Below are 18,067 nucleotides of genomic sequence, written 5' to 3' on the forward strand. Positions count from 1 at the left end.
AGGGGAAAGCATAGAGACAAAATGTTCAAGAGCAAAATCAGTATCTTGAAAATGTAACTTTCACAAAGTTCAGTCACATGAATGTATCACCAACTTCTTCTGAAATTACGAAAATTGGATGTTCTCTCAAAAATAAAAGCTTATCTGGTTTTCCAATGGAGTGCTAAAAACTTGTTCCCATGTAATAAGCCCAGAAGCCCAGTCTTATCTGAAATATGTAATGCATCACTAACTCAAGTCATTTTTCCAGAGAGACTTCTTTCAGAAAGGTGATAAGAGAGATGTCCATAATAGCCAACCTGTTTCACTGCTGACATCATTCCCCAAATTTTTTGAAAAGATGATGTACCATAAAATGGGGTTACTTTAAACACTTTCAAACTTTATTACATTACCACAAAAATAGTTTTAATTATTTTAAAGAAACGAGTGCAGCTATGCAGGGAAACTAGGGTCTCAAATGATTGTTCATGTCAAAAATGATCATATGCAAATTTATTATATGTAATAAAAATAAAAGCCAGTGTTGAAAGTTACCCTGAGAGGGCAGTAACATTTGAAGATACAGTATTTTTATTTTGCTGTTCAAAGTTTAAGTCTGTGAGAGCAATTCTGTAGAACAATATTGCTTTTCAATGAAAGTAATGGTTTAATAATACTTTATTGAGATTAAATATAATGACTATTTAACTGAATTTAGTTAAAATTTGAATATAAGGTTTGCAAAAAGTTTAGCAGTCATTTTCTTAATTTCACAAAATATAACACAGTAAAATGAAATCGTTAGTTTGCCACTGTCTATAGGAGTGTATCTTGGTACACTTTAAGTTCTTTCTTGCTGAAAAGTAAAAATCGACATCTGGAGCACTAATGAACTTTACGACATCCTATGCTTCTCCCAGCAGTAACATTAATTCTTCTCTTTCTCTGCATCTTCACTGGTACATTAATACCTCTCAATTTCTTCAGCATGTCAAGTACTATTTGCGACACAGTATGCGATGGTGAATTTATGTCACCAGTTCCAGAATTGCTGGAGGACTTGTTGTGAATTCCATTTGGTAGGCATAACAGCATCTTGTTGGCACTGACAGGATGTATTCAGCAGTTGTCAAAACCAGACACTAGATTTTCACTTATTTTGTGTTGTGTTGGATATAACTTCTTGTAAATTTGATAGAGCAGTTGTCAAAACTGATCCTTGCTGAGTGTTTGAGATTTCTTTTGTCCAGAAGATTTCCAAGTGTCTAGTAGATTTCAGCAGTGACTTTTTAATGGTCCATAAATGCACCATCCATTGGTTGCAGCAAGTGAATTCTGTTTGCTGGTAGACATGTGAATGTGATATTATAGTCTTGTGCCTGTTTCAAAATATCTTTATTAAAATGACTGCTGAGATTCTCGCCTATTAGTACTTTTCTTCCTGGAATATTTTTGACATGAGGAATAAAAACTGTTTCAGACCAGTCACTGGACGTAACTATGTCGAACCAGCCACTCTTACTCTAATTATATCATGTATATGGAGGACTACCTTCTGTCTGTGTAGATCAGATGTGCTCTGCCTTATATATGATGTAAGCTGGTAACATAACACCAGAGGCTGGACCACAGAACATGATTGAAATTGAGCTATTGGTAGTGCTCCGGATTCTATCTGGGTATTTCATTCCTCTCTTAAATATGCAATGCCTCTGGCCAGGATCATCCAACAAATTGGTCTCAATGTAATGTAATGCAGTTTAATATTATCAGGTGGGACATCAGAGCCATCACCATTTTCAGAGTGAAACTGAAGTTGTTAAAAGTAACCTTTGACAGTTCCTGCTGATAATGAAGCTCTGTTTATTGTAATGTTACAACTCATGCACCATGAAATTCTGCCCCTATGTCTTTTCAGAAATCCAGTGGCCCAATCTATACCTGGCATAATATTTTTAAATGCAGGTAACTTATGTCCCTGTGCTGTCAAAAAGATGTTTGCCTTCATTTGTAAACCTAGCAGGTCAAATGGAAATCCTGCCACATACTGTAACATTGCATTATATATCATTAATATTTGTTCCATAGATCATGAATACGATGTTTCATTATGCCCATTTTGCTTAGAAATCTCACCATTAAATATTTTCTGACATAACCTTAAGATACATAAATTCAATACAAATCTCATACATGCTACATTTGAAGAACTTATTAAAGACTATTATACAAATATTATTGGAAGGTTAAGGTCAATATTAGCTTGTATGCATATAAAATTGATCACATGTGAAAAAAATAGGCAAATATTGGTGCCCTTTCAAATTTTAACCAAAGAATATACAAATGCTAACAGAAGAAGCCATTGGTATCAACATGTTCAACATAAATATCCTAAATATCCCAAACAGAAATTTATCTTCCAATTTTGTTTTAATAGTATTTATGATAATACATATGACTTTCTGGAAATTGTTCAGTGTTACACTGTTGTTCAAAGTAACCGCATTTTATGGTATTCTAGAATAGTATCTCTTCTTAGCAACAATAGTAGCCTTAGAAAATCACAGTTTGGTTTTCAGAAGGCTTTCTCTACTGAGAATCACCGCATTTACATTGGGGTCCCAAAACCGGATTTCGTAAGCCAATTTCCCACTGCTTCTGGGTGGTCATGAAAACACTTCAAAATCGATTCTGCAAATCTGCTTCTATTTTCCGGTTTTCCAATTCAACAGTCAATTTTTGTTCTCATGTAAATGCAATTGGTTTTGAAACATGCTTCAGCCATCAGGTTTCATCTTTTTTCTAACTTTTTGACTAATATGGACATAGTTGTTTTTTATATAGCAAAGGATAAGTTGAAATATTAGACTGAAGCTGTTTATACATCATTAATCAAAGAGAAATAGTGATTAGACTGATTAAATCAGAAACTATAACAGCACTATATCTAGCTGGGCTATCAAATCTACTGATACTCAAGAACAACAGTGATAAACGGTTTCCGAAATTTGGTTTTCGTCTTTCAGAAGATGTGTCACATGCAAACATAGTGAATGTCATTTACACATTCAATCACCAGATTTTTACAAACCTTAGACAATAAAATGGCACTGATTAGTATTTTATGCAAGTTCTCTAAGGCATTTGATTGTGTGAATCATAGTATTCTCCTAGATAAATTGACATTTTATGGGATAGATGGTACAGCCAAATAATGAATAATGTCATATCTAACCAAAATAATTCAGGAAGTTGTACTTAGTAATTCAAGCAATATAGTGCAGGGACACAATTCTGACTGCAGAGAAAACATATATAGGATTCCACAAGGCTTAATCTTAGGTCCACTATTCATCCTCATATATGTAAATGATCCTTTGTCTTGTACACAGCAAACAGAATTAATTCTTTTTGCAGATGACACTAGTATTGTAATCAATCCAAGCACATGTACAGACACAGAATAAATGGTAAACAAAGTTCTTAAAAGTATCATTGACTGGTTTTCTGCAAATGGTCTCACTCTTAATTTTAAAAATACACAACATATTCAGTTCTACACATCTAGGGGTACTACACCAATGATAAGTGGAAACATCAAAATGCTTGGGTTTCCATAGTGATGAGAATTTAAATTGAAAAACCACATTTTGGAACTCCTAAAACAAATTAGTTCAGCCACATTTGCACTTAGAATCATTGCAAATCTTGGGGAGAGACAAATCAGTAAGTTGACATATTTTGCCTATTTTCATTCAATAATGTCATATGGAGCAATGTTCTGTGGTAACTCAAGAAAGAAAGTTTTCATTGCACAAAAACAAGCTGTAAGGATAATAGTGATGCTCACCCAGGATCATCTTGTAGAGATCTGCTTAAGGAGTTGGGCACTCTGATTACTGCTTCACAGTATACTTATTCCCTCCTGAAGTTTGTTGTAAATAATCCACCATAGTTCAAAAGGAACAAGGAGGTAAATAATTACAAAACGAGAAGGAAAAATGACATTTGATATGCCAAATTAAGGTTGTCTTTAGTGCCAAAATGGAGTGCACAGTGCTGCAACAAAAAGTTTTGATCTCTTACCCAATGATATACAATGTCGGATAGGCAGGAAGGTAAAATTTGATAACAAATATCGAAAGTTTCTCCTTGACAACTCATTGTATTCCATAGAAAATTACTGTTAGTGTAATGTTTAAAAGTTGGTGGATAGGAATTACTAACTCACATACATATATCTTTTTTTCTTGTAAAAAAAGATAACAAATTAACTGGTGATTTGAATGTAAAATCACTCACTCCACATCATTACTATTTATCATGCAAAATGAGCTATGAAACATATAACTAAGCAACTTAGGAGAGAACACCAAAATGTCATGCAAGTAAGTGAACCAAAATGGAAGTTCTTTGATACTTCATACATGAAACAATGTCATGTATGTACGGCATTTTTGAGGCCAAAAGGCAAGAATAAAAATTCAAGTAAACCAAATGGTATGATCCCTTCAGTCTTTCGGATGTCACTAGTCTCTACAGGAATTTGGTTATGTTAAAAACTTTGTGCCACCAAGTGTTCGCAAGAAGTACGGTACGTTGGACACTAGATACTTGTCTGGGGTCATTCTGTTATTTAAGGCACAGTAATCACTTCCATGAGCCATCTTTCTTGCCTTGCAGGTGAGATGAAAGAGGCAGAGACCATAGGCTGTTGAACTGATGAATGATCCCAGCCTGCAATGACTCTTCAAAAATTGCCTTTGTTTCCATTAACCATTTGGGTGCAGTTCTGTATGGACATAATGAGATGGATTATATGCATTTTTTGCAGATGTGGTGCACCATATTGTGCTTGACACCATTGTGTTGAACTGTACCTGCCACTCATGCAATGGTTTAGTTGTGTGGGTGGTTCTTGGAAGGCCCTGTGACTGAGCATTTCCACATTTGAAATGTGTGATCTCAGTCTTGGCCCTCACTAACTCTTTACAACCACATAACTTTGCCTTTAGGTCCTTGTTTCCACTATAAATGTATTTTTTCTCTTGCATTATAAGATCACATTTCACTGTCATAGCACGCGGCTCAGCACATAAATCACAAACCTCGATCATCAGCTGTGTGGAGTTTTCAATATTGCATGCAGAAGTTTAACGTTCCCACATATGTATACATGAAAACCCTGAAGAAGCCGTGATGTGCTCCTCAGAGGTGTAAGTGTTGTTGGTTCTTTATAATGAACTGTAAGCAAATGCACTTCTGGTCCCTAACACTGCACTGCTATCAACAGCATTCTCTGCTAATCAACTGTTAATGCACGAGCTCATTGCTGAAAATAGGTTCACTGATGTCAGCAACTATAAATAACTGAGTGAAAGGATTGGAGAGACTGACCTTGAAGGTGTACAGTTTGTGGCCTTAAGTGTTGATTATGGAGCTGTTAGCTGCTTTAATGGTTGTGATTGATCATCCTGTTTGTTGTCCAGTGTGTAGCTGGCAGTAGTGTGCTGATGTCAGAGTAAGCATCTATGAGGAATGTCGTGTGCCTCTGTCCCTGTCTGATACATAAAGTCTCTTTGATGCAATAGACTGTGCACGTGGAGGTGGCTGCTGAGGACACTGTGTAGTCTCTGAACTGCTGCTGTGAGTGCACTGGCTATTGTGGCAATGATGGCACTTTCTGTCCGAAGTGCAATCTGTTGCGCCTAGCTCAGATTGTGATTGCTATTTGGGTAGCTGCACTGTGAAGTACACTTTGCAGCATGTTAGCCAAAATGTCTGAGATACCAGCATATCATGCAGGCATTGTACTGTTGTCGCTGTAGCTTATGTGTTGGTGACGCCAGGTTGAACTGGTGATGGGTTTGACTATCAGCATCCTGTCACTGCAGCCGTGTGCACAATTAAGTTGACAGTGCCTCCACTATGGCTGGTAAACTTTGGATTTCCTCAGAAATACTTGATGGGCATCATGTTGTGATGGCTGCACAGTCGGAAGTTGTCACTTTGGATGAACTCAGCAGACATCAGTCATGTTTGGCTGGCAAGTCCGCCAATGTTGTCATGGGTATCTGTTCCAGGCAACTCAAGCATTATGTAGAGCATATTGACAACCTGCAGCAACTGTCAGAAAATTTATCACCATATACTGCCAACACTGTTCAGATTTGTGCTGGTAGTTGTTGCTACCAAATATGTAGCAACAAATTATTGGAAACTGTGGAGATGTTTACTAAATTACGTAGATTTCTCCAGAACTCTACTGGGGTCCTGTCACTGTGCTTCTCTTGATATATCACTTGTCTGATCCTGAGGTTGGTGAATTATTTACAGCGAGAAATCAGCTTGTCATTTAGTCTGTTGTAAGTTTGATCTGCTGGTGGATGCACAATCGTTTCTGATAATAATGCTGTGGTTTGTTGCTCCAAACTAATAATCACCAAAGTAAATTGTTCATGACTGTCAGTCACTTGTTGTAGTGGAGCATATTTTCTATTGCTGCAAACCAAGTTTGCAGTTGGGTGGGCATAAACAGTTAAGCCCATAATTGCAGGTGAGTGCATATGAACTGCTTCATCTGACAGATGAATAGTTCATTACTTAACTGTGATCACGGTGTAGATGAGATCACTGGTACTGTTGAAGTTCCTGACCCTGATGTAACCACGCCATCAGTGTTAACGTGAAAATACTCTGTACCATGGTGTGAAACTGACGGCATCGCCTGCATTTGTGGATGCTCTGTTAAAGAGTTTGTCATTACATATGGTCACAACACAGAAGAATTTACCTGGGCTGACAGTGTTTTTAAGTTTGGCGTAACATTTCCTTCTGCTTCGGCAGAAATGTTCACTGCTCTGTGGTGTGGCGACTTTGCAGAATTAGCACCATTTCCATTGTTAAAATTTGTTGGGAGAGCTTGTTGATCCAGTCAAAAATGGTATGAAATAGCTCATTGCCATCATCTATCATCTCAGTACGGATTTAGCCATTTGTCATTGATAATGGTAGTGGGAGAGCACAGAAGTTTTTAATCAAAGCCAGGAATTATGTGGTTAGATATACAGTCCAAACAAATAATAGCATCTATCCTTTAAATGAACAGAATCAACTTTTTACTCAAGATTGAAATTGTGGAAGAACATGTGGTCAAGAAAATAATGAAAATCATTTAACTTGTACATAATGACAAGGTTAAAAAAGTGCATGTCAGGGAGGTCATGTGTAGGTATTGATATTCTCGCAACACCAAAGCACAAAATGCATTACTGTTACAATGTAATTATGTACATACTGATGATGCCTTATAAAACATGTCACATGGTAGACAGATGGTAGAGCAGTTGCCTGCGAAAGGCAAAGGTCTCGAGTTCGAGTCTCGGTCCGGCACACAGTTTTAATCTGCCAGGAAGTTTCATATCAGTGCACACTCCACTGCAGAGTGAAAATATCATTCTGGAAACATGACAGTTGTTTACAGGCAAATAAATCAATTTTTAATTTGAATCAAACTATTCATCCACTTTGATATGTCTACTGACAGTTGTAGTGTCAAGGTCTAAAACAAAATGCACATAATAATTGACAGTGGTAAGGTGACATCTTATTAGCCCAAGAGTATACATTTGCATGCTAAACTGAATTTGTATCAGAATAAATGCATCACTTTCTGAAGATGTCAGGGATGCTGGATTGAATCTTCATTCAGTTTTTCACAGCTGTACAAAAAACACAGTGTTTATTATTATTATTATTATTACAGGATTAATCAACACAAAGATTAATTAATAACAATGTCTTGTTGTATTCCTGGTATCCTCCGCCAAGCCTCTTTATCTAGCGTATCTTCCTTGTTGATGCTGCAATGTTCCATTACTCCAGTTATGTGGTCTGTCCAAGAATATCGTGGTCTTCTGCACTTATGTCTGCCGGGTGTTTTCCAATCATAAACCTTCTTTGGCCACTGATGATCTGGCATTCTCATCATATGTCCATACGGTTTTAATGATGTTCTTTCAATTCTATCTATCACTGTATCATTTGCCTTCATTCTAGCTCTTACTTCCTCCTTAGTTTTTCTTTCAGTTCTTGATATTCTGGCACTCCTATGCAAATAATCCATTTCCACAGCCATTAGTATTCTTTTGAGATCTGCATTTAAGATCCATAGATCTGATTGATAGCACTGATTCAACAATTATGTTACCTGCTCTTTTCTTAATGCTGTTGGAAATATTCTTATCCCACCAAAAAGAATTCATACACCCTAACACTTTTCTACTTCGTTGTATTCTATACTTTGCTTCTGTATTGCCCAATCCATTTTTATCAATATGTGCCCTGAGATATTTAAATTTCTCTACCTGTCTCATAACTGCTTTGTCATTGATGTGTACTTCAAATTTAGCATCACTATTCACCAACAGATACTCTGTTTTTGTTAGACTCATTTGTAGTCTCCATCTGTTATACTCCTGATATAAACATCATATCATGAACTCAAGGCCATAATCATCTTGTGCTATAATAGCCTGATCATCAGCAAAACTTAATGAAAATATTTGTACATAGTTGACAGTGATTTCCATTCCTCTGCAGCTGTTCTTCCAATTTCGGAGAGCCACTTCTGCATATACAGGGTATTTCAAAAATGACCGGTATATTTGAAACGGCAATAAAAACTAAACGAGCAGCAATAGAAATACACCATTTGTTGCAATATGCTTGGGACAACAGTACATTTTCAGGCGGACAAACTTTCGAAATTACAGTAGTTACAATTTTCAACAACAGATGGCACTGCAAGTGATGTGAAAGATATAGAAGACAACGCAGTCTGTGGGTGCGCCATTCTGTACGTCGTCTTTCTGCTGTAAGCGTGTGGTGTTCACAACGTGCAAGTGTGCTGTAGACAACATGATTTATTCCTTAGAACAGAGGATTTTTCTGGTGTTGGAATTCCACCGCCTAGAACACAGTGTTGTTGCAACAAGACGAAGTTTTCAACGAAGGTTTAATGTAACCAAAGGACCGAAAAGCGATACAATAAAGGATCTGTTTGAAAAATTTCAACGGACTGGGAACGTGACGGATGAACGTGCTGGAAAGGTAGGGCGACCGCGTACGGCAACCACAGAGGGCAACGCGCAGCTAGTGCAGCAGGTGATCCAACAGCGGCCTCGGGTTTCCATTCGCCGTGTTGCAGCTGCGGTCCAAATGACGCCAATGTCCACGTATCGTCTCATGCACCAGAGTTTACACCTCTATCCATACAAAATTCAAACGCGGCAACCCCTCAGCGCCGCTACCATTGCTGCACGAGAGACATTCGCTAACGATATAGTGCACAGGATTGATGATGGCGATATGCATGTGGGCAGCATTTGGTTTACTGACGAAGCTTATTTTTACCTGGACGGCTTCGTCAATAAACAGAACTGGTGCATATGGGGAACCGAAAAGCCCCATGTTGCAGTCCCATCGTCCCTGCATCTTCAAAAAGTACTGGTCTGGGCCGCCATTTCTTCCAAAGAAATCATTGGCCCATTTTTCAGATCCGAAACGATTACTGCATCACGCTATCTGGACATTCTTCGTGAATTTGTGGCAGTACAAACTGCCTTAGATGACACTGCGAACACCTCGTGGTTTATGCAAGATGGTGCCCGGCCACATCGCACGGCCGACGTCTTTAATTTCCTGAATGAATATTTCGATGATCGTGTGATTGCTTTGGGCTATCCGAAACATACAGGAGGTGGCGTGGATTGGCCTCCCTATTCGCCAGACATGAACCCCTGTGACTTCTTTCTGTGGGGACACTTGAAAGACCAGGTGTACCGCCAGAATCCAGAAACAATTGAACAGCTGAAGCAGTACATCTCATCTGCATGTGAAGCCATTCCGCCAGACACGTTGTCAAAGGTTTCGGGTAATTTCATTCAGAGACTACGCCATATTATTGCTACGCATGGTGGATATGTGGAAAATATCGTACTATAGAGTTTCCCAGACCGCAGCGCCATCTGTTGTTGAAAATTGTAACTACTGTAATTTCGAAAGTTTGTCTGCCTGAAAATGTACTGTTGTCCCAAGCATATTGCAACAAACGGTGTATTTCTATCGCTGCTCGTTTAGTTTTTATTGCCGTTTCAAATATACCGGTCATTTTTGAAACACCCTGTAAATTGAACAAGATGGGTGACATACTGCAACCTTGTCGTAAACATTTAGTAACATTAATAAGTTCTGATAACTTTGAACCTCGTTTAATTTCTACCACATTATCTCTGTACATTTCAATAATAATTTGTAAAAGGTGATCATCTATGCCTATATGTTTCATAGTTCCCCACAGCTCAGATCTAGGGACTGTCTCATAAGCTTTTTCTAAATCTTCTGCTATAAATTTCTCCATTAGTTGTTGTAAGATAAATAGGTTATCTGTACATTATCTGTCCTGCCTAAACCCGTTCTGGCCTCCCCATTATGGTGACCATCATTTTGTCTAATTTTTTCAAACATTATATTGCCAAATAAGCGGTTCATTGTACAGTTGACGCTAATGCCCCTATAGCAGTTTGTGTCTTTTCTATTCCCTTTCTTGAAAATAGAAACAATATATGACTTTTTCCATTCTGAGGGAATTTCAATCCTTTTACAACAGTTGTTCATCAGGCAGGTTATTTGTTTCTTCAGATATCTTCCTCCAGCCTTCAATAATTCAACAGTAATGTTTCCTGGACCAGGTGATTGACCATTCTTTATTTTAATTAATGCATAATTCACTTCCTCTATTGTAATGTTTGTATTTCAGTCAGTTACTTCCATCTTCTCTTCATTCCCTTGCGTGTAATATGGCCTATCTTCAGTTAAAAGGTCAGCATAGTGTTTTTCCATTCCTTTAAGGGAATTAGGTTGTTTACTGTTTTGTTTACTTGTGTTTTCTTCATACTGGTAATTGTCCTCCACACTTCTGTTGTTTCTGATCCACCTATTAGACTCTCAATTTCGAAACATTTCTGTTCCCACATCTTGTTCTTTTCTAATTGAAATCTGTTTCTTAATTTGTAATTTGTTGTCTGTTAGTTTTTCCTGTCCTGTAGTGATTTAGTTGATAACCATTTTTTGTAGAGATTTTTCTTTTCCCTAATCAACATCTTCAGGTCATCAGACATCCATGGAGGATCCCGTTTACCTAGTCTTTTACTCTCAATCCCTAGTACCTCTAGAGAAATTTTTGTAAGTGCTTTTTTAATATTTTCATTTTCTACTTCAACATTGTCATCTTCTGGAATCTTTGATGCTGAACTGCTTCAAGAGAAAGAGTTTATACCTTGCCTGCTCTAATTCCTCATGATGGCTGTGGTCAGCCACTTTTCCAGTTGTTGATGTTTTTCTCCTAAATGGGTATGTCAACTTTGCTAAAACTAAGTAGTGATCAGACCCACAGTTGGCTCCCCGCATGACTCTACAGTCTTGAACTACCATTTCTGGCCATTGCTTGGTAATGATGTAATCAATTATTGATTTGTGCTGTAATGATGGTCTTTCTCATGTATATCTGCGGATATCTATATGTGAATAGTGGGCATTCGGAATTTTCAAATGACATTGGTTACAGAGTTCTACAAGATTTTCTCCAGAATTACTAATGAGATTTTCTCCATATATTTCTACTACTGCATCATTTACTTGTGAGCCAATCCTCACATTAAAATCTCCTGCTATTATTACTTCTTGGTGCTTTTTGAAAAGTTTTGGAAATTTGTGGTACGGTCTTATGGGACCAAACTGCTGAGGTCATTGGCCCTAAGCTTACACACTACTTTATCTAACTTAAACTAACTTATGCTAAGGATGACACAAACACCCATGCCCGAGGGAGGACTCGAAACTAGGACAGGGGAGCCACGCAGACCGTGGAAAGATGCCTCATACCACGTGGCTACCCAGCATGGCCTGTGCTTTTTGACTTGGTTGAGTAGATGGTCTAATTTCTGGTAGAAATGGCCTTTGGCTTGCTGTGCCACATCATCATTTGGTGCATGCACCCCTATTATAACTGTTTCAATGCCATATAACTTGATGTCAATAGTGACAATTCTTTTGCATATAAATGCATAGTCCTTTATGTATGTGCTCAGAGCTTTGTTAATTAGAATGGAAACGCCTGCTTTTGCTCCTTTATATTTACCAACTCCAGACCAATAATGGATGAAATTTCCAAATTTCTCATTCCCTTGTCACTTCTTTTTTGTTTCTGAGAGAATAATTATGTCCAACTTCAGTAGACTTAATTTCATTCTCTATTTCGGTGTGTTTATTTGTCAGGCTTTGAACATTCCATGTACCAATTCTCAATGTCCTTCCCCTTGCCAATAATTGTCGTAAAGAGTTTCTATCTGATTTTTGAGGCTCCGCTTTAGATTCTCAAGCTTTTAGAAGTTTTTGTGGATAATGGGGTGCTAGCCTGTTGACCAACTTGGAGGACCAGGATCTGATATCAGGGTTTACTCCCCTAGGAGGGTTGGCTTCACCATGCCTATAGAGATCCCTGTTCCTTAGATGGGACACATTTTGTCTGGCTCCTCCATTGAGGCCTGTCCAGCTTGGATGACCCTGCCAGTAGCTACACTACTGCCAGCATAGCTCTCAACTTTGCTGGAGCACACAAACCCTCCCACTCAGTACTGAAGGTCCTTTGATCAGGCAGTGTCCCTTGGGAGGGAACAATGTGCTTATCATTCCAATAAATTATCTTACCTTTCTGAACAGATTTTAAAGTGAATGGTGATTCACAAATGAAAATCAATGACTAGGTAGTTACAGACAGGGTGACTCGCAATTGTCGTAGTACATGTAGTAACTCATTCATTTATACAGTGATTTCAGCTCTTCACCAACAGATAACAATGCAGATAAAAAACAACTAGACGATTTTCTATTAAACAGGCTTTTAGATACCTGGGTAAATCTAAATATTTTACATCCTTACTTGTAACTATTTTAGTGTGTACTGGCCTCATCACTTTATCACAACATGTCAGCTGGTCAGCTTTCTCCTACTTGATTTACTTTACCTGGTGTTAATCTCCCTATGATCTTATGTTCTTGTCACTGAGTGAGTTTCATACAAGTTTGCAATTGAAGTTTCATGTAGGATACTGCACAGATGCTATGTATCATTTTCAACTGAAGATGAGTATCAAAGCTTCAGAAATGTAGCATTTTTCTTCAATAATCAAGTATAGCTGATAGATCAAATTGGTTTTATGTGTTTTTGTTAAATCCATCTCACAGTCATATGAACCAGTCTAAAACATTGATGTTTTACCCATAGGATCTCATCTCATCATATCTTACTCCATGTCAATAATTTCATTTATCAGCCTTTTCTGAAACTAGCAGAAAGTTTGTAAAGAAATAATATTTTCTGTAAGGCTACATGACTCAAAAGTCGGCTATATCTTTAATAGCTGCTGCCACATCTAGTAATAAACTCAGTCTATGGTTATCAGTTTTAGAAGAATGAATCCAGCCAAAGAGCCTTTCCTTCAAGATTAAACAATGGAAAATCCAGGATGGAATGTAGCAATATTATGAGAAGGAAAGTTGCTACTCACTATATAGTGGAGATGCCAAGTCGCAGATAGGCACAACAAAAAGACTCTCAGAATTATAGCTTTCAGCTGTTAAAGCCTTAATCAACAATAAGACACACACACACACACACACACACACACACACACACACACACCCAACTACAGGTAACTGAAACAACACAGTGTGTGTGTGTGTGTGTGTGTGTGTGTGTGTGTGGGTGTGTGTGTGTGGGTGCGTGAGTGAGAGTGTGCGTGTATGTCTATTGTTGATGAAGGCCTTAATGGCAGAAAGCTATAATTGTGAGAGTCTTTTTGTTGTGCCTATCTGCGACTCAGCATCTTCACTATACAGTGAGTAGTAAATTTCCTTCGCATAGCATTGTTTCCTTAAATAGTATGTTTCCTATATGTGACGGTTAATGTCAACATACGTGCAGATCAGTTGTATTAATTTGGTGATTGCTTCTTTTGTCCAATAGGTCGTGACTTGGAGCCTGGTAAAGAGGGAGGCACATGGCTTGCTCTTTCAGCAAAGAATGGAAAACTTGGTGCGTTACTCAATATCATGATGCCAGGCGGCAAGCATCCTCCACATCTATTAGGAAGAGGTAGTCTTCTTGCCAATTTTGTGCGTAATAATGTTTCCTGCAGCAAATATCTGCAAGAAGTGGCAGGGAATGGTGCAAATTATCGCCCTTTCAATCTTCTCACATTACACTTGAGGTAAATGTGCAACTAGCATATTTAAACTCATACAAGTGTGGGCATTCAAGCTGAAGTACTTAATTATAACAGAAATAATATTACAGGGTGAGATGTAGTCAGAAGTGTGAGGTATTCTGTTAAGTTAGAAGGTAAGTTGTCATTAAGTGCCACTAAGTGCCACTAAGAACCAGAATGATTATGTGGTATCAACATGATGGATGTCCAGCACATAATGCCTTGCGTGCACGTCATGTTCTGAACCAAAGGTATTCTGCCAGATGGATTGTTTGAGGAGAAACAGTTACTTGACCTGCTGCTAGGTGTCCTGATTTAAATCCTGTGGACTTTTTTCTTTGGGGATGCGTTAAAGAAGTTGTCTATCGCGATATTCCAACAACTCCAGAGGACATGCAGGAATATATTGTTCTTGCTTGTAATTCTCTTCAGCAGGAAACACTGGAAGCAGTAAATAATTCTTTCATTCAATAAGTGCACCACGTATCGGTGCCCAGGGTCACCACTTCGAGCACCTTTGAATGTTCTACTCCTGGGAAGTGATACAGGAGAGTCAGATTCAGTTTTATGTTATGATTTTACTTGGTTTTCATTTGTTTTCTGACAACTCCAGCAAGTGGACGAGTTTGTGATCGCAGGTTCAAAGTCATTGTTGTGTTATGTAATTAATAACACTGTGTTTCAGTGAATGGTACTCTGTGATACATTTTTCAATAGGTCTTTAGGAGAGGAAATGAATTACCAAACAAAAAATACAGGGTGCCATTTTAAAAAGTCATACCACTGTTCATATCTTTGTAAAAAAATGAAGCTACAACGAAGACAATCATGCTGATTAATGTTGCCCTGATGGCTAAGGAACATTTGCTTGAAACATTTTGTAGTTTGCATCTAGACAAACAATTATTTAGGGTGGTCAAGATAAATGGGACACCCTGTATATCTGTGTGTGTGTGTGTGTGTGTGTGTGTGTGTGTGTGTGTGTATCAGAAGTTAACTTACTATATTTATAGCAAATTATCTGTATTATGATACAACTGACAATCACGGTGTCAATTATTTTTTGCAAATGTAGCATTAAGGATGCTCTTAGCATCAACAGTCTACTGAGAGCCTAGTAATGAATTTGCTGGTGGCTCAATAGCCAAGCCATTCAAAATTTTCTGTTGAGCAGGTCCCCCACCACTTGCCTCCAGATACCAACACAGGTAGGAATAACCTGAAAAGAACTCTTCCCTTACCCAGGCCAAGGGTAAGCATCTCCCACTGTTGGCAAGTCGCATAGCTATATAGAACCAAAAGCAGCGGAGGTGCATTGTGTTGTGTACCAATGGTTCCAGGGTGCTGGAGCTCTGAGTATCCCCCTGCCTAATGGACAGAATTGGCACCCTTTTCACTGCACTGAGACTATTGTTCTTATTTGGAACATTTCTGTTAATTTAAATAAATGCGCTATCATGGGTCGAAGGGAGAAGTGGGGGAGAGTTTAGTTAGGTGACTAGCTGTTCTGGCAATTTGCAATTATGTCTAATTGGCCAATTAAATATTGGTATTACAAGGGTAAGCTATTTTTAATTAATTATCTCTCATGAATAGATTCGTTATGTATCAGCTATTTACTTCTCCAATTGGCAATACCCTCTTAATTTTTATGTTGAAGCTGTGTCTGTTTTAAAAGAGGATGGCAGCCATAATCTTTCACAGCCATTTTGGAGATGATATGCTACATATTCTTCCTGTCTTTAGTTTTGACAGACAAAGAAACACCTTTGCAAAAGCGTCCATTGGATGATGCAGCTCTGTTATTTGGTGAAATTGATATGATCACACATTGTGATCACTCATATCAATTTTACTGAGTGAGGTGGCACAATGGTTAGCACACTGGGCTTACATTTGGGAGGATGATGGTTCAAATACCATCCAATCTTCCAGATTTAAGTTTTCTGTGATTTCCCTGAATCACTTATGGTAAATTCCGCTATGGTTCCTTTCAAAAGGGCACATCTGACATAATTCTCCATCCTTCTGTAACCTGACCTTGTGCTCAGTCTCACGTTGTCCGTGGGATGTTAAAAGTCTTCTCTTCTTTCGTTTTCTCACCACATTTTCAGGACAGTGAGACATGGATGGACAACATGTTCTTACTGCATCCTTTACTGAACCTGTGGTCATTACCTCCAATTGAGTTCTTTATTGCCTCTAGATGAATTGTGGCATTCCTTCCCTTCACCATATGTCACCATCTCTACACAGTAATCATCAAATTCCACACCTCATAGAATGAAGTAGTCTTTGCTTGTTCTCTAACTGTAAGGCAATTGGCCATCTTTGTTATTGAGTGTACCACCTCTTGTGGCCATTGTCAGTACTATACAGCATGAAAAATCACTATCCTATTTAATGTTATGTATGTTTGTGCTATTCCTAATACTATTACATCAATATTAAAAACTTAACAGCCATTTAATGGTGCCTACATACCTCCTCTCCACCCTGTATGACACCAAATAGCTAAAACAGTCACTGAGTCCCAACTGCAGGTTGTTGATCTAATGGTTTCCAGGAGCAAGAAAAATTTGATTTTCATTATTTCATGTAATTATTGACTGAATTTAAAAATTGAAAATGAAATCATAATCCAGTCATCAAGTGATATAATCTTGCATTAAACATTTAACACAATAAATCAAGTATTTATGTTAGAAACTTTATGTAAGTCTTGAGTCAGGGTAACTCACAGCATGCAAATTACCCAGACTATATTCATCCAGTATTTGAGAATGAGAGCAGTCAACAATTTCTAACAAACTTTCCAGATGGTTTCAAACATTTTTGAAACTTTTTCTTGCTGACACCCTCTACAAAATAATCAAAGGAAAAAAGTTTATGACTTGCTACATTTTCACTGTCCAGCAGAACTTCAGCATCAGGCATGATGTTTTAATTTATTACTTCTATACTACTAACCCTACTCATGCACATTTTACAGACAATATCCACATACTCTTATGAATATAACTGGAAAATTATATAATTATATGACCCATAGTTCACACAAATAGCATTAAGAGTAAATGATACATTGGTGACAGATGTGTATAGTGTTGCAGAACTTTTTAACAAACATTTTATAACTGTTACTGGAAAATGGAAATGAGCGTTTGGCGTCATTGGCCGGGAGGCCCCTCGCGGGGCAGGTCCGGCCGCCATATCGCAGGTCTTATTACATTCGGCGCCACATTGGGCGACCTGCACGCCGGATGGGGATGAAATGATGATGAACACAACACAACACCCAGTCCCTGAGCGGAGAAAATCTCCGACCCAGCCGGGAATCGAACCCGGGCCCAGAGGACGGCAATCCGTCACGCTGACCACTCAGCTACTGGGGCGGACATAACTGTTACTGAAAAGATGGGGTTGTCAGGTTCGGTAGATGCTGCTATGGATTACCTTAGACCAGACATTTCAAGTAATTTCCATAATATGAATTTGACCCTCACTACCCCAACAGAAATAATGTCCATCATAAAATCTTTAAAAAATCAAAAACATCTAGTGGGTATGATGAAATATCAACAAAGTTAATTAAAGAATGTGATTCTGAGCTAAGTAACATATTAAGCTATCTGTGTAACCAGTCGTTTATCAGTGGAATATTTCCTGAATGGCTGAAATATGCTGAAGTTAAGCCACTGTTTAAGAAGGGAGATAAAGAAATAGCATCAAATTTCCGTCCAATTTCACTGTTA

At 38.1% G+C, this 18,067-nt stretch overlaps 1 protein-coding gene across 1 annotated transcript in view; it reads left to right on the forward strand.

Annotated features, from left to right (window-relative positions):
* Nucleotides 1-18,067, forward strand: part of LOC124711629 (transport and Golgi organization 2 homolog) — a 71,068-nt gene that overhangs the window by 48,834 nt on the left and 4,167 nt on the right. The window contains exon 3 of the mRNA XM_047241807.1: nt 14,072-14,315. Coding sequence (XP_047097763.1) covers nt 14,072-14,315 — 244 coding nt within the window. The remainder of the gene's footprint in view (nt 1-14,071; nt 14,316-18,067) is intronic.

This window comes from Schistocerca piceifrons, chromosome 8, assembly GCF_021461385.2.
Source record: "Schistocerca piceifrons isolate TAMUIC-IGC-003096 chromosome 8, iqSchPice1.1, whole genome shotgun sequence".
NCBI lineage: Eukaryota > Metazoa > Arthropoda > Insecta > Orthoptera > Acrididae > Schistocerca > Schistocerca piceifrons.